Consider the following 18,408-nt stretch of genomic DNA (forward strand, 5'->3'; position numbering starts at 1 on the left):
TTTAATCAACAAGATTGTTTGTTTTATTTCATTGGCCATCATCATGAAGTAAAAATGTTGATTGTACAATGTAGTGACTGTAGAATAATGATACAAGAATCTACACAGTTGAAAATTTGCCTGTTGCAACTCCCTCTACGATTGTCAACCTCTAAAACCTTATCTCTGTATATTAAAGTCACATACACAACTGTTCAAAAGTTTGGGGTCACTTAGAAACGTCCTTATTTTTCAAAGAAAAGCATTTTTTTCAACAAAAATAACATTAATCAGAAATACAGTCTAGACATGGTTAATGTAGTAAATAACTGTTTGAGCTGGAAACGGCCGATTTTTAATGGAATATCTAATGCTAATTAGCTCATCATGTTGAAAGGCTAATTGATGACTAGAAAACCCTTGTGTATAAAAGTGGGAAATTTCATGGAAAACATGAAATTGTCTCGTTGACCCCAAACTTTAACTGGGAAAGATGTCGCTGCTCTGCAGGCGACATGGACGGGGGCTCTTGCATCAAGCTCATTAATGGCCAATTAGGTGCAGCTACCAAAAGGAGGTAGCCAAATGTTGTGTACATATGGATGTATGTATGGGGGTATGCGTGTATTTTTTTTCTTTATATTATTTTAACTTGTTTGAAGTTACTCATTATATATTAGTTATTTTATGTGGTTTTAGTAGCTTGTGTTCTGTTGGGAGACAATAAAGTGAACCTTGACCTTGAAACTTTTGAGTATAATTTAGAGTAGTGTATGTAAAAAAATTTTTTTTCATTAAAGTAGTTCTTCTCTTCTTTTAGAATGCACAGATCTCCAAAGTTGCTGCCTCTGCCTCTCTTCAAAGTGGAGACCATGGCACTGATTGCTTATTCCATGAGCATATAAAAATTGACATGTTAACACGGTAAAAACTTGATTTTATCACTGCAAACAGTGGCTTTCTGTCGCTCTCAATGAGACTTCAACACTTCACAGATGGTAGTTTGACTCTTCATGAGGAAACTGCGCCTGTTCTCCCGGGTCTGATGAGTGTTGTCTCCTTCCAAAGAGCAAAGGCATGACCTGCGACTGACCCACAGTTCACTGACACTGGACTGTGATGTCTGATTTCATTGTTCTTCGCATACATTCAAGGCCCCAAATGCAGCAAAGCAGCTCCAAAGCACCACAGACCCTCCTCCATGTTTCACAGTGGGGGTGGTGTTCTTCATTCCTCTGTGATCATGGGGTTGATGTGCCTTACCAAAAACATGTCAACATGCATCTCCAGTCAGACAGTTTTTTTTTTTATATTTTTCTTTCCAAAGTAGGGTTGTCTCCAATGGAGCGTGCTTTCATTCAGTAAGGGACATAACATCTTGGAGATCTGCTTGTATGTGTTTTGAAGTTTTCGCTGATTCTTTTTCCACCATTCAAATTAGTCTCCTGTTCAATCTGGGGTCAGTTTTCCTATTGTGGCCACATCCAGGGAGGCTGGATACTGTCCCATGGACCTTAAACGTCCTAATAATATTAGCAGCTGTGATCACAGGAACATCAGACTGCTTGCAGATGGTCTTCATTCTAACCATGTATGGCAATTATTTTCTTCCTCAGACATCTCTGCAGACAACTGCTTTTCTTTCCGTCATCCATGTGTCCATCAGTGTCCTGCACACAATGACAACAGTTCAATAAGTTCTCGTCTCCATTTAAACAGAAAGAAGTACTTATTGAAGTAGACTATTACATTAATCAAAGACAATCATCTGCTTGAAATATTAAAACAAAACATTTGTTTATCGTGATTCCTAAGGCCAGTTTTCTTTCCATGTCCTTGACAGCCTGCTAGGGTCCACGTGATGGAAATTTCATGATCTCCTTACGCTCACAAGAGTCCATGTGGATCCCTCTGCAGACATCGACATGCAGTCCAAATTTTGTGTCTGCATGTCAGTTATGCTACAAGGGCAGTATTGCACATGCTTGGCTTGCGTGTGTATGCATGAAATACATTGATATGACCTAGTGTGCACGTCGTCCTTCCAGTGAATATTAAGGACAAGAAAGTAGTTTAAAATCAACAACTGCATGTCTATGATGTCCACAGATGTCTGTGTGCTACCTGGAGTATACAAGAATGTAACCAAGGCTAAAGGGGGGTCAATAATTTTCTTAAATTAATTTTAGATGATCTTTATGGGAAAAACCATATCATCTGTGTTATATTCCATGGCAAACTATATGCATGTAGGCATATATGACAAAAGAACTTTCAGCACTTGGTGTAAGGGTGCCAACACTTGTCGCCATGTCTGTGCATGTCTTATTTACCAGGAATTGACAACTTCAGCTTCAGATGATCATTTCTCCTTTCAAGTTTCATTTAGATAGCATTAGCAAGATCTGATAGCTAGATAGAAAGCCAGTTTTAAAATAATTAAGAGCCAGGTAACTCTATACATCTGAGTCACTGAATGAATTATCATCACAGTGTCACTCGTGGCGCTTCACTAGATGCCTACAAGTTTGTGCCTGCTTAAAGCTTCTAGCTTGACAGATACACTGTTACGATAAAAACAAAAAAAAAACCTATTTGTATTTGTAGAGAACAATCTGTCTTACAAGAATTTTGAAAGAACAAGGTAGGGCCTGCAAACATGTCAATGCACCATGCACAGTGATAATAGTATAATTTTATACACTACCATTCAAATGTTTGGGGTCACCCAGATAATTTCATGTTTTCCATGAAAACTCACACTTTTCATGTGCTAACATAACTGCACGATGGTTTTCTAATCATCAATTAGCCTTTCAACATCATTAGCTAACACAATGTAGCATTAGACTACAGGAGTGATGGTTGCTGGAAATGTTCCTCTGTACCTCTATGTAGATATTCTATTAAAAATCAGTTGTTTCCAGCTAGAATAGTCATTTACCACATTAACAATGTCTAGACTTTATTTCTGATTCATTTAATGTTATCTTCATTGAGAAAAAAAAAGCTTTTCTTTGAAAAATAAGGACATTTCTAAGTGACCTCAAACTTTTGAACAGTAGCGTACATGTGTTCCAGTGCTAGTTTCCTTTTACACCTCTTGTGGCCAGATTTCCTGAAACTATTGAAAACTGAACAAATGAAGTTTTGTTATCCCATCAGCAAAGTTGGTAGAAATAGACTTCAAGACACATGTGACTTAAGTAAGACAAAGGTTTGTTGCAGTATAGAAGCCACACATGCTTAGTGTTCACACCTGGCAGTGTGCACATTTTACACGTGCACAGACACACGTGCACACGCACAGAAACATTCAGACAGTGCCATAGCTTGTGTAAGGAGCTCTGAAGACTGGGGGGCCTTTCCCTCTCAGGCGTGATTTACAACCTCAGAGTTCTGCTTCAGTGCTAATTACAGACACACACACTCTCACACACACACACACACACACACACACACACACACACACACACACACACACACACACACACACACACACACACACACACACACACACACACACACACACACACACACACACACACACACACACACACACTGAGCCTCTGACAGGTAAGTGAGGTACCCAAAAAAAAATCCTTACTCAGCACGAAAAGCTTCCATCAGATGTGCGTCCTCACGAGTCTGGACTCACCTCCAACAACTTGCAGCCGAACTCTGCTCTTTAATTGACTGCCTTTGTCATGACTGTGCTGACTCCTCTGCTGATAAATGTCTGTACGGTTTAACCCCCTGCATGTATTCGTGTTTTACTTGCGCAGTCATCTGTGGCACAGTGTGCGGCTCAGTTTCAGTTGTGTCTGTTCTGAATTACCTTGTTAGCGTGTTGTTTGTGTCTCTCCTGTTTCCACCAAATGATGCACGTATTTTCTTATAACAGGAAGCCAAACATTCTCACAGTGACCTGACTGCAAGCAAAAAGCTTTGCCGTTTCACAAAAAAAGATCTTAGCGCGGTCTGTCCACACTGTCGCCATAGTAATTACAGCCATTGCAACGCCTGACTGTCCAGCATAGAATTAGTCACATGAAGTATGAGGGACAAAGGATGCCTTGAGGACACACAGCGACTTTGTCTTCTAATTCCAGGATTAAGACAACTTGTAAAGGGGCCTGTTATTAGAAGCATGGTTGCTTATAATAGCAGCTCATGATTATAGAATGGATAAATGCAGATGAATGTCAGTGTGAGTGTTTTAGACAGCAGCTTGTGAGACAGTTTTGCATGTGTTTTTAACATCTGCCTGTTTACTACATACCAAAAAGCAGTACAGATATTACTGTCAGGCTCAAAGAAATGAGTCATAGAAGGATTTCTAGGAAGCTACCAAGTATTGAATGTTACACAAGGAGTGAAAACAAAGAAAGTTGATTAAGCTTTGAATCGCTTTCTTGGATCCGCACATGAAGTCTGCTTTCAAGACGACTGAGAAATATTTTTTGGACACATGCTACAGATTGTACTGCATGTCTGAGTTGGTTTGTGTGTTTGTTTATTTGTTGCAGAGGTGCATGGGACCGAAAATCCACTCACCAAGAGACCTGCCATAGATGTTTGGTTAATTCAAAACTGCGCCATTAGAAACCACCACAATGAGCGCAAAGCCAAGATGAAGACGAATCAACTGGAGGACCAACGAACCCAGAAAGTACCTCAGGTCAGGACTAAACCTTTGAACCATAACATTTCCACAGCCTTGTACCAGGATTTGTTTTTGTGGACCAACTGATAGCATGCATTAGTTCCATGGCGGAGGCTGGTGAATCTAGCTACTGTACATCTTACATACACAACTGCTGCAACTCTATGCTGTAACCTTCCCTGCTGCTTTATTCACCTGCACAGACTCACAGAAGATAGCAAAAATTGAACAATTCCAGCAAAACAGAATCTCCGTACTGTATAACATGGGGTCGTGTTTGTTACCTTTCTTCCACATTTTCATCCTACAGCAGCACCCATCTCATATGTTCTGTGTTGTCTTACAGAAGTGGTGCATGTCAGGCTGCAGTGAAATGACCAGTCTGTCCAGCAGTGACACAACGTCAATAATGTGCTGTGTGTGGAACAATGTTTGGTACAGTGGTGCCCTCCTCTGGGCACTCTGTCACTCAAACAACCAGTGCACGTGCGCAGACACACACGAAATACACACACAGACACATGCTGTTAAATCATCAGCATTTAATGCACTCAAATTCATTCTGCAGGCTCAACCCAGCCCTGATCAAAACTTTACCCCGAAGCTTTATGGCTCACTTGGTCAGGATGGGACTTTTCTCCTTCCAACATTTTTAATGAAAGCACACACTGATGAGCTTCCACAGGTCTCTTGATTGTAATTCAATAACTGTTCAAATTAAACACAAAATGCACTGAAGTGTCTGAAATTCTGTGGTTAACAGTTTAAAGGTAGACACTGTATATCAACCTTTGCAAATGCAGGCCTTGTGTTATAAATTCTGTCAGAGTGGTGCTAAACCAGTATGATGATGTCATCACCCTTTAAAGGCTTTTCAGTGCTCCCTCTGACCATTTATTAATGTGTTTATCAGTTAAATGCCAAGGTGTAGACACAGCATTATTCATGATTATTTCAAGGTTCAAGGTTCATGGTTAGTTTATTTATACCTGTGGGTAGATTTGTTTTGCAGAAAAAATGACTGATTTGGCTTTCCATAACAAAATACACATTGAATCTGACAGACAGGTACTTGATCGAGTAACGAGACAAAAAAAGTGCTCAGTGTTCTGCCATTCACCAATATAGCAGCAAGTATAAGTAAAAAGATAAGATAAAAGATTAAGATAAATAAAAACAAAACATAATATAATACAATAAAAAATTTACGGAAATAAAGCAATCTCTGGGATCAAAACCACGATAACAACATAAAATGTAAAAGTCACAATAATAAACAGAGCTAAGAAATAGGATAAATAAATAGAATAAAATAAAGTGCAATGTCACTGCTTCTTATTGAGCTCAGTGACAGCGACAGGAACAAAGCTGTTTTTATAGCGCTTTTTCCTGCACCTTGGGACTAAAAACCTCCATCCAGAGGGAAGAAGCTGAAATTTACCTCTTAAAGGATGGGAGTCATTTTCAAGGACTGATGAAGCCATCCTCTGTACCTGTTTAGTGTACAGGGAGGCTGGACAAGACTGTGACTCACTAAGCAGGCGAATGGACCATCTCACCATTTGGTTCGGTGAGTTTTTCTCTGTAACAGAGGTCTGACCGAACCATGCCACCAAGCAAAAAGCTAAAAAAAACAGACTCAACAAAAGAACCATAAAACAGAGTCAAGATTGTTCGGTCCATGTGGAAATATGCAAGTTTTCTGAGGCAGTGAAGGCGCTGATGGCCCTTTTTGCATTCAGACAGAGTTGTGTTAGTTTAAATACCTCCTCATAATGAGCATCTTTATTATGAAAAGTGATTGTTTTGTTCCCACACTGGAATGTGCGTTGGCAGTTTAAGGCAACCTATGCATTACAAACCCCTCCCACCTCTATTCTTCAGCACTCACTCAACATTTCACAGTCTCCGACGCAGCTCCACGAAAAAATAAAAACAATTCCTGGAAAATCCTCAGCGGGGTGGCGCACAAGCACGGATGTTCTGTTTCATGCAAATGAGCTTGGGCCCAGGAGGCTACGCCTGCAGAGGCCCATATATGTCTCAATAAGGCAAACAATGATATGCTTTTTCTCATTTTCTCCCTCACTTAACTCACTCAATTTCAGCAAAACAAAATGGGAAAAAAAACAAAAATAATAGGTGGTTAGGTACAATACAATTGTCAAGATCATTAAAACCAACAAAAGAGAGAATGCTGTAAAAGGAGTTGTGCAGCTGGACAGGGGGAGGGACGGATGGTGTCAGGCATGGATGCACTTCGTTACGGGTGGTCATGTGAGGCCATAGAACAGCATAATGTAGGTTGTGTTGTCAGAGCTGGGGCAGGGCCAGACTTGGCACCATACATATAGTATATACACTCACCAAATACTTCAGGAGGGACAACTGTAAACCTGCTAATTCATCCAATGAGCCACTCATCTGGCAACAACTCTCACAGGTATAGGTCAGGAGCTGCAGTTGATGTTCACATAAGACATCAAAACAGAGAAAAAATGTGATGTCAGTGACTTTGACCATGCTGACCTTGTTGGTGTCAGACCAGCTGGTTTGAGTATTTCTCAAACTGCTCATTTCCTGGATTTTTACACTTAACAGTCTCTAGAGTTTACTCAGGATGGTGTAAAAAAAATACAGCGAGTAGTATTTGTGCAGACCGGAATACTTTGTTGATGAGAGGTTAGAAAAGAATGGCCAGACTGTTTAGAGCTGACAGAAAGGCTACAGTAAGTCAGATTGCCGCGCTTTATAACTATGCAGAGCGGTTCTTTATTGCAGAATGATGGACGACAACAGCAGAGGACAAAGATGGGTTCCACTTCTGTTCGTCAAGACCAGGTATTCAGGACAACTGTTGACATACATGACCGTTCAAAAGGTTGGGGTCACCCAGGCAATTTCATGTTTTCCAATGAAAACTCCCACTTTTATTCATGTGCTAACATAATTGCACAAGGGTTTTCTAATCACCAGTTAGCCTTTCAACACCATTAGCTAACACAATGTAGCATTAGAAGACAGGAGTGATGGTTGCTGGAAATGGGACTCAATAGAATAGTCATTTACCACATTAACAATGTCTGGACTGTATTTCTGATTCATTTAATGTTATCTTCATTGAAAAAAACTGCTTGTCTTTCAAAAATAGGGACATTTCTAAGTGACCCCAAACTTTTGAACAGTAGTGAAGTCTCACCAACACTGCACAGCTCAAGACAGGAAAATGTAGAGCAGCCTGAAAAGTGTCTATTTCTGCTCAGACTACAGATGATGGGTCAGAATGAACAGCATGGATCCATGGACCCATACTGTCTTGTGTCAAAAGTCCAGGCTGCAGCAGCAGCTGCTGCTCTAATGCTGTGGGGAATAATTTCTTGCCATACTTTGGGCCCCTTAGTAAAAACAATCAATATTTGAATGTGTTTTTTGCTAACTATGTTTCTCAAATCTCACGTTCATACATGGCAATTCTGTATCAGCAATTATGTTTTGAGTGAAACATATTTTCTGCCAGATTGAATTTGTTTGTGATGTATCCCAAGTACGTTTATAATCAACATGTTTTGGCTTTATTTTATTGCTTTACTGTTGCTTCATTTCAGAAAACCAGTCATACATTAGATGGGGTGGGACTTGTCACCCTGGTAACCCCAAAAAACAGAGAAGAAGCTTAAAACATGATGCAAAACTGTACTATTCTCCTAAAGCTAATAAAGGTTTTAAAGTAGGTAACACAATAAAAGTGTCATGCAAAGTGTGACATTTTCCTAAACTTAAGTGTTTGGTTTCTGTTAGTAAAGCAAACCAAACAGTGGGTGAAAATTGAAAGTAACTGAGTATGAAACTTAACAATGACTGCCTCACACGGGATGCGAGCATTGGTCTCCTGGGTGAAGTTCAGGTGACTGATTCACAACTCCATCCTCCCCTCTTTGGTTTGCTTTGGTTTCAGAACAAAATTACATTTCTCCCCAGAAAGCTGATTTGAATGGAGTACAGTTGAGCGTTGTCAGCCCAAGTCGTTTGAAGCCGGTCTCATGAACATGACACTGAGCTCAACGGACTCCAGCGGCCTCCTCAGACACCAGATCTGAATCAACTAGAAGACCTTTGACGTGGTAGAAGACAAGGTTCCCAGAATAAATGTGCAGCTAACAATTCTGCAAAAATGATGTGTTGAATAATGTCAACAATCTAAGAGGAATGTGGAATCCATGACACCAAGGGTAGAGGCCATTCTGAGAGTAAAGGGAGGCCCTACTTGGGGCAGCTGTGGCTCAGGTGGGAGAGCAGGTTGTCCAACAATCACATAGTTGACTAATTGAATTCTGTGCTCCTCTTGGTCACAAGTGGACATGAGTTGTTTGAATATTTGCATCGGAGGTAAAAGTTGTAAGCTGAGAAGATTTTTTTTTTTTTTTTTTTTAAAAAGCTACACAAATGTTCAAAAGTTTGGGGTCATCCAGAAAATTTCATGTTTTCCATGAAAACTCACTTTTATTCATGTACTAAGATAATTGCACAAGGATTTTCTAATCATCAGTTAGTAGTGTGATGGTTGCTGGAAATGTTCCTCTGTACCTATATGTAGATATTCCATTAAAAATCAGCCATTTCCAGCTAGAACAGTCATTTACCACATTAACAATGTCTAGATTGCACTTCTGAGAGATTTAATGCGATCTTCATTGAAAAAAAATGCTTTTCTTTGAAAAATAAGGGCATCTCTAAGAGACCCCAAACTTTTGAGCTGTAGTATATATACGAGGAAAGTTTGTTTAACATTGGGGATTAGTAATGTCCAGTCATGACGGGCTAAAGAATAAGTAATCAGTGAGTGGTGGTTGGCCGCAATGAGTGCTAGTAAAAAAACTCAAAGGTAACAGTGACAAAAAACGTTCTGATAAGATGCTGCAGAAATTTTAAACTATGGACTGCTCTTCTCAGCCTGCTGAAGGTGTTAGCTTCTATGGTTAACATTGACAGCACAACTCTTTAGTCACACATATGGCATTTAAATATTATGTGACATAAAACAGCCTTGAAATAATCCGTAAGTGTCCTTTATTATGTGGCATGTACTGGCATGTGGATTTATGTGTCTTTAGTGTGAGAGACGGAGTCAAAGACTGTAGGCGAGAGAGTGAAGGAGAGACTCAGAGAGAGAGAAAGAGTACTTTTCATCCATATGTTCAGATGTCTGATAAGGTTCAAGGCAGACTGTGCCTCCTCCTGCCCCTCTCTCTCATCCTCTGCCAACTAATCATAAGACCGGACTCCTTTGATCCCACTGGCAGACTGATGCAGCCTGTGTGTGCATTACAGCACACACTGGAATACATGCTAAGTGTGTGTTCCATAGTGTGTAAAGGAGTAGTATGCCTGATATTTACACTACCGTTCAAAAGTTTGGGGTCACCCAGGCAATTTCATGTTTTCCATGAAAACTCACGTTTTTATTCATGTGCTAACATAACTGCACAAGGGTTTTCTAATCATCAGTTAGCTTTTCAACACCATTAGCTAACACAATGTAGCAATAGAACACAGGAGTGATGGTTGCTGGAAATGTTCCTCTGTACCTCTATGTAGATATTCCATTAATAATCAGCCGTTTCCAGCTAGAATAGTCATTTACCACATTAACAATGTCTAGACTGGATTTGTGATTCATTCAATGTTATCTTTGTCGAAAAAATGCTTTTCTTTCAAACATAAGGACAGCTCTAAGTGACCCCTAATTTTTGAACGGTAGTGTATGCATGGACATACGTGTCTGCACAGGTTTGTGTGCGTGTGTGTGTGTGTGTGTGTGTGTGTGTGTGTGTGGTCATGGCCACCAGCTGTGTTAAGTAGTCTGGCCACTCATGTTCCACTCCACCAGACTCACATCAATAATATTGGCTGAACTTGCTGCTTGCCTAACTGCACCTCATAAAAATGTTAGCTATAAATGTGTATATTTGTGACATTTTTACAAGACTCACAGAAGTATTTTATTTCACCATTCTTTTTCTTGGACAGAACACATTCCTCAGCCTCCAGCTTTAACTCAACCTAAGTCCTCATGATTTTATCTATGTGACTTCGAGTATTTTTTTTTTCTTTTGTATTTAACATCTGCTAAATAGCTATTGTAATTGTTAGTGCCGGTATTAATGTCTTTCTCACTCATCGTTTCAGAGCGCCTGTCAGCAGGAGCTGGACAAAGTCTTAGAGGAGATCTCCAAAATGACTTCAGAGGATAACAGAGGCCCGCTGGAGAATCTGTATGGGCTCAAATTTCCAAACTGTGACAAACATGGACTGTACAACGTCAAACAGGTGAGCACGGGTCTCTCCTCATCTTCTGCATGACTGAGAACATTGTGGTTAGATGAATTCACAGAGAACCCCATACATCACCGTTCTATATAGAGTAATTTTACATTTGAAGTTATGTTGTTAGAAATGGAAATCTATAGCACAATGCACCGATATTGTACAATTATACAATAATTCAAAAATACATCCCATCGAGCAGAAAGCGGTCATAGACAAGAAAAATCCCTCCCAGTATACATATACACTACCGTTCAAAAGTTTGGGGTCACCCAGACAATTTCATGTTCTCCATGAAAACTCACACTTTTATCCATGTGCTAACATAACTGCACAAAGGTTTTCTAATCATCAATTAGCCTTTCAACACCATTAGTTAACACAATGTAGCATTAGAACACAGGAGTGATGGTTGCTGGAAATGTTCCTCTGTACCTCTATGGAGATATTCCATTAAAATCAGCCATTTCCAGCTAAAATAGTCATTTACCACATTAACAATGTCTAGACTGAATTTCTGATTCATTTAATGTTATCTTCATTGAAAAAAATGCTTTTCTTTCAAAAATTAGGGCATTTCTAAGTGACCCCAAACTTTTGAATGGTAGTGTACACATAACAAACCCTTGACCCCTGCAGTGAGGAGATCTAGTTTCTGAGGGGGACATTTTGCTATCTTGCTTTGGATCAGAGGGAAAAGTCACTGCAATCCATACAAAATTGTTCTGACTGATCACCTTTAACCTATAATCTAACATTTGTATCATGATGGAAGTGGTCTCTTCCGAGATGGCAATGTCCTCGTCTATGTGGCATGATAGGTCACTGAATAGTTTGATGAAAATGATGTGATGATGAATTTTGTGGCCTTTAAAGTCACCAGATCTCAACCCAATTCAACAACTGATGCTAGAGCGCTCTTAGTGCTCTCTGCCACCATCTACAAACCACCAGCTGTGGGAATATCTTTTGGAAGAATAGTGTCACTCCCTCTCAAACCCACAAGGGGTCCTCTACCAGAGGCCTGGGAGTTTCAGAGTCCAGTATCTTAGCTATTCATAGGACTGTGTTCTTCAGGACAGGGGCCTCAGATGTACCTGGAATATGACTTAGATTTAGACTTTATTGTCCCCAATTCTTTTCCAAAGCACCATCCACTAGATTTACATTGACAGAACAGTACAAAAACACTGTTCAACGTATAAGTGTCATTTTCACTCTGGCCAGATCACCTTGGCCTTTTGTTAAGGGCTGCTATAATAGATGGTTCCAGTTGTTCCTATAGTCCTTGGTTGTCTCATGCTCCTTCTTCCTGGTGTTACTGTCAGCTTGGATTGTAACATCTGTCCGTTTTCTTCTGCTCCTTGTTGACTACTACTGTGTCAGGGTGGTTAATCAGCAGCTATCTGTCAGAATCTGTCAGGTCTCCACCATTTCCAGTGGTGTGACCCATTGAGAAATTAGGATTTCTTGCCCATTCTCAGCACAGATGTTCCTGCACACTGTTCCAGTCTCTTGATTGTTCCTCTCAGTGTGAGCTGTCCCTGCTTAGACTCTGCTGCTATGTCCTGGACTGTCTCAGGTCATCTTTGCTCAGCTTGTCCTGTCTGCTTCTGAGGCTCTGGCACTCAGAGCCTGTCCTTTGGCTGTCATTATCAGAGAAGTGCACTCTAGCCACTGGTAGGATATCTTTATGTCAGCCACCATCTCTATCTGTCGATGATACATCACATGGAGGGGTGTGATCCTGTGGGACATGTTTTTTTCTTACTGATACAGCCCTTCAGGTTGTCCTTTATTGTCAGATCAGGAAGCCCTGTCCTAAAGAAAGCCTGTAAAATCTGGACCTATTAGAGGCAGAGCAACTCATTTTTCCCCAACACCTTCCAATTTGTTTAACTTGGTTTGCCCCAGGGGATAAAAATCTTCAGTTTTGTCAAGTTTAAAAGATACAACTCCGTGTGTATTAACTCTTTTCTTCACTGAGTCTGCCATGGCTGACCCCTGCATAAACTAAACACAGTATTCTATGTTAAGCGCAAACAATGATTAGCCTTCAGACTGAACTAAATCTGATTTCCAGGCACAGCAGTGGTATCAGACAAGTTATAAAGCACAACATTTGGACGGAGGGGGAAATAAACTCCAGATCAAAATCAGTTGTTCAGGCCCACACTTCCCAGTTGTTTCCACAGATATCCAAATACAGTGTGTCAGGCACAATTTTAGGAAAATGTTTATAGAATGACGCACATCTAAAAATTTATAAACAGTGTTTCAGTAATAGAGTGTTGTTTGAGTGAATTTGGCACATGCTAGTGTATTTTGTGCCACTGGAAAAATATTGCTGTTCATAACACTCATTTATTCAAATTCCATTATTGGGATGATGGAGAATTTATATCACATCTACTGTAAACTCATTTGTCATGTGGTAAAATGAAGATGAACACAGCAGAAAGCGGCTGCTCTCTGCGGGCGGAAACTTTCACACACGTCACAATACACCCCAATCTGTGGTGTCACAGCAGGTGTTTTCCATCCACTGTCAAAAGGCAAAACACCTGCTGTGACATCATTCATTAGGATCTGGCCATGGCTGTGACATATTTGAAAGATTCAGCTCGTAGAGAGCAGCACGGCTCTGTGGGATTCACTGGTGACTTACTGTTTTATGGTCCACGGTAACACAAGAACACAGAGAGACTCGAGTGGTTGCAGATGTCATCAGGTTTTAAACTCTGCTGGTTGATGTTGTAAGTGGTGACCACTGACTTTGATGATGGAAAAAAGCTACTGTGGTTATCGGTATCAACGGCGGTGTTGTGCCAGCACGTGTAACGCATTTAGGTCTGAAGGAACTTGACCTTTAATTGTTCCTCCTTTGCTTTTCACCTTTTTCTTTTCAATTTCTCGCCCTTTCTCTTGAATTGGCCTCTCACCCGCAGAGACAAACATATTATTTTGTGCAGTTCTCCCTTGGATTTCCCCTCTCTTTTCTTTCATAGTCTGACTCACACACACACACACACACACACACACACACACACACACACACACACACACACACACACACACACACACACACACACAGTTCTGTTGTATCGGCCTGGCAAAATCACCCTGGCAAAAAAATATAACTCCCCCCTTTTTATAAACTCGCACACCTCCTCCTCCTCTTCCTTTAGCGCTGTGCTCTTAAACACACACATACACACACACACACACACAAATGCGTGGGGAGATGTTGTCATCATGAATGAGGCAACAAGCTTCTGAGCTCAAGGTTACAAGGCAATAAAACTGTTTGGCGTACTTCATGGGAAGACTTTTGTTAAGCCGAGGAACAAACTGTGCTTCCGACTGGGGGGAATTTGAATTCTGCTCATCCATAGAAATCAGACAGAGGAGGACAAACAAGGTCACATATCCACTGTTTTCTTACGAGGATAGTAGAGCAGAAAAGAAGATTTGAATAGGCGCCACAGTTTCCTAAAGCAGGGCTCTCAACCACTCAGCCAATTTTCATCACTGGTCACAAACAACAGCATTGTTTCGGACTGGAGTCCTCGGTTCCCAGGGAGGAACACTGTACCTCCTCAACACTCGGCTCCCTTTTGGAGTTGTCCCTCCTTGTCGCGCGGTAATTACTGTAACTGTCACTTTTTTTGTTCTTTCTCATCGAAGGAAGAAAATGGAAAGTCTTTTCTTTCCCCCCAGCTCTTCATTCTTTTCGCCGTCCCCTACTCGGCCGCCCCGTGTGCGCGGCGTAAACTGTGTCCACTTCAATTACGACCTCATTTCTGAGTAGAGGGGGGGCTCCGCGGGGGGGCTGGTCTATTGGCATGTCTGTGTGTGTGTGTGTGTGTGTGTGTGTGAGAGTGTTTGTGATGACATGTGTGTCTGTGGATGGTTGTGGGCTGTGTGTAGGGGGCATGACCCGAGGACAGGCTGTTATTGGGTGAGTGTCGTCCCACCCGAGCCATGGCCCTCACTCTCGTCCAATGGGCCCCCGCCACCAGAAGATACACACACACACATCTCAAGCCACAGTACGCCATGCTTCATTAACATGTACCCTGCTTCCCACTGTGCATCCTTACCCCCCTCTCCTCTTCTTTCCAGTGTTTTCCAACTAGTCTACTTTGTGTTTTTCTTCTCTCTTTCCAGTGCAACATGTCCACCCACGGCCAGCGGGGCGAGTGTTGGTGTGTCAACCCCTTAACAGGGGTCCAGATCCCAGCAACGCCTAAAGTCAGAGGGGATCCCAACTGCAACCAGTTTCATGAGGAGCTCAGAGCCATGCCCACTGCAGCGGCGTCTCGCTAACACCTCTGCAACCATCACAACAGGGTTTCTTTGAATTTCAGATTACTGGAGGATTTTTCCATTAAATGGTCTATTCTATCCAAATGTAAACAAGTCGCTCTATTTGAAGGCTTTGTCTGTGTTTTAATTGACACTAGGTTTAAGGTAAAGGAGAAAGTATACTAAGTAACAATAAAGATGCCAATATACTGACTTTTTGTAAGCAAATTCTATGAAAGAACCAAAAACAACTATGCGTTAGTATCTACTGCTCCATCTGTAAGACTCAGAACCTAACCTATATACTCTGAATAAATATGTACACTACCGTTCAAAAGTTTTGGGTCATTTAGAAATGTCCTTATTCTTCAAAGAAAATGTTTTTTTTTTCAATGAAGATAACATTAAATGAATCAGAAATGCAATCTAGACATTGTTAATGTGGTAAATGACTATTCCAGCTGGAAACGGCTGATTTTTAATGGAATATCTACATATAGGTGTAGATGCTCATTTCCAGCAACCATCACTCCTGTGTTTGAATGGTATATAGTGTTAGCTAATGATGTTGAAAGGCTAATTGATGATTAGAAAACCCTTGTGCAATTATGTTAGCACATGAATAAAAGTGTGAGTTTTCATGGAAAACATGAAATTATCTGAGTGACCCCAAACTTTTGAATGGTAGTATAGATTTTTTAAATGGATGCACAAATATATAGTTTTATTTCTTTGAAAAAGTAAAGTAATGAGACAGTTGGGCATTATAGTTTTGAGTAAACTGTAATCTGACTATGGTAGTGAATTATTTTCAGATTATTACACATTGTGCAACAGCCTAGTTCATGTAGTTAATGTATACATCTTTAATTGATATCTCATACAGTACAGAATTCTTTACAGATTGCAGTGGCAAGATTTGTCAGTAGAATTGACTCGTTGTGCTGTTAAAGTTGTATTAATAGATTTTTTTTGCCACTTGGGGGCAGTAGCACAAAATGTAAACAAACATATTATTGACATGTTACTACATTATGCCAAACAGTCATCCATCGAAGCAACAACACAGCCACACTGGCTTTAATTTAGGGATGTGCTGGAGTCCTTCAAAAAACTCCAAGTCCAGTATTCACCTTCTTGAACTATCTTTTCATCTTGACCAACTCCTAGGAAAAATATTGGGGACTCTTTAGCTGATGGATATATCACCATTTCCATCAGCTAGTCTGTCATTTGATGCTGTTCAGCTCTTGTACAGAGGGTTTATCAGAACTATTTGTCCAAAAAAACTGCTATGGTTAGAAGTTCATAAGAACTGTAAAAACCAATGGCTAGAAGACCAAAACATTGAGCTAAAAGACGCAAAAATGCTCCATAGAGCTGAAGGGAACTGCAGAGTTGAGTAATCATCTTCTGTTGCTTTTCACTTTGAACAACCACTTTCACTTTACACATATTAATTTTTTCGTCTGATCAACTTTAAGGCTAAAATTCCTTTTTATCTCTTTTATCTACATTTATATGCCTAATGAGGGACGTAATGAGTTGTAATTTTGTTTTTCTGTTTAGGGTGACAATATGATATTTGTCTTGGTGCTACCGATGACAAACAGCCCTTGGCTTAGTCTGCATTTATGTTTATTAAATATACACAGTCACTATTACACAAACTAAGAAATAAAGACATTGTATGTGCTTTTTGAAAGTGCATTAATTTGAGAAGGTTGATGACAATAAACACTTGAATGCTCAAACTCACAAAATGCCTCTTCATCACCACCAACCTCTTTCAGAGGCACTCATGAAACACTTGATGCAGTGCTAGTGATAGTTGACTGGTCGCAGTGGGGTTTATACTTACACTACTTAGAATTGTCCTTATTTTTCAAAGAAAAAATGCTTTTTTTTCAATGAAGATAACATTAAATTAATCAGAAATGCAGTCTAGACATTGTTAATGTGGAAAATGACTATTCTAGCTGGAAACAGCTAATTTTTAATGAAATAGCTTCACAGAGGTACAGAGACCCATTTCCAGCAACCATCACTCCTGTGTTCTCATGCTGTTAGCTAATCGTTTTACAAGGCTAATTGATGATTATAAAACCTTTGTACAATTATGTTAGCACACAAGAACCCAAATCAACATCAAAAGATCTGCAGACCTCAATGGCCTCAGTTAAGGTCTGTCTGCATGATTTCACAATAAGGAAGACTCTGGAAGAAAATGGATCCATGGGAAAGTTGCAAGGTGCAAACCACTACTGACCAAAAAGAATATAAAGGTTTGTCCAGCATTTGCAAATATATATATATATATATATATATATATATATATATATATATGTCGTTGCGTCGATCATGCTTACATTGCATTGCTAGAGTTGTGCTAACCTAGCTTAAGTTACTCCCTGTCTGTTTATGCTAGCAATAACATCGCTGTAGTTATGCCAGCCTAGCATAGCGTTAGCTAACAGCTTAAACGCCAGTAACTGCAGAAATAACTTAAGTGCACAAAATATTTGAGAGTACAGAACAATCTACAACCTATTATAGTAGCAACCTTGCTGTCAGTATACTCTGCAAGCAAGTTTTATCAAACTCATCCTTTGACTGATTATAACTGGTCAGATTTCTTGGTAATGCGCCAACTTTCTTTCTTTTACTATTATTAGTTACAAATAAATGAAATTCTCTAACATTCGCTAAAAATGATTCATCGGCTGTCTTTTGTTGTCATCCTTTTTTTGAGGGAAAATATCCTGTTCAATTACTGGAAATGTAACATCTGACACCATCCAAGTATTTCTAAGAATCTGCACCCATCGAAATGATAAACTGCATAGAGTTGTTGTTTGTCAGCGTTTTTCCTATCAACACTAACAACAACTCCAAATATGTGTCACTCAGGAAAAATTGCACCTGCAGTAATAATGCTGGAAACCGCGGTGTGGCATCGTGATTCCTATCACTGCTGTGTGTGCTGACATGCATGTGTGTGCATAGTGTGTGTATATAGCCATGTGTTGCTGGGGTTACTAATGAGGTGTTGACGTGAGGAGGGATTAGGATGATTGGGGGGAGAGCTGACATTGACAAATGTGATACTAAGTGGGTAAAGGTGTCTATGA

At 40.2% G+C, this 18,408-nt stretch overlaps 1 protein-coding gene across 2 annotated transcripts in view; it reads left to right on the forward strand.

Moving 5' to 3' along the window:
* igfbp2b (insulin-like growth factor binding protein 2b) overlaps positions 1-17,040 on the forward strand; it is a 28,517-nt gene extending 11,477 nt beyond the window's left edge. Inside the window, exons 2-5 of one of the 2 annotated variants that reach the window (XM_055015559.1) lie at positions 4,509-4,660; positions 7,427-7,486; positions 10,832-10,972; positions 15,140-17,040. In XM_055015559.1, coding sequence (XP_054871534.1) covers positions 4,509-4,660; positions 7,427-7,486; positions 10,832-10,972; positions 15,140-15,298 — 512 coding nt within the window. In that variant the 3' untranslated portion in view covers positions 15,299-17,040. The remainder of the gene's footprint in view (positions 1-4,508; positions 4,661-7,426; positions 7,487-10,831; positions 10,973-15,139) is intronic. The other variant, XM_055015560.1, reaches the window with a different exon arrangement.
* The last annotated feature ends 1,368 nt before the right edge of the window (positions 17,041-18,408 follow it).

The sequence above is a fragment of the Amphiprion ocellaris genome, chromosome 11, assembly GCF_022539595.1.
Source record: "Amphiprion ocellaris isolate individual 3 ecotype Okinawa chromosome 11, ASM2253959v1, whole genome shotgun sequence".
In the NCBI taxonomy this organism is placed as follows: domain Eukaryota; kingdom Metazoa; phylum Chordata; class Actinopteri; family Pomacentridae; genus Amphiprion; species Amphiprion ocellaris.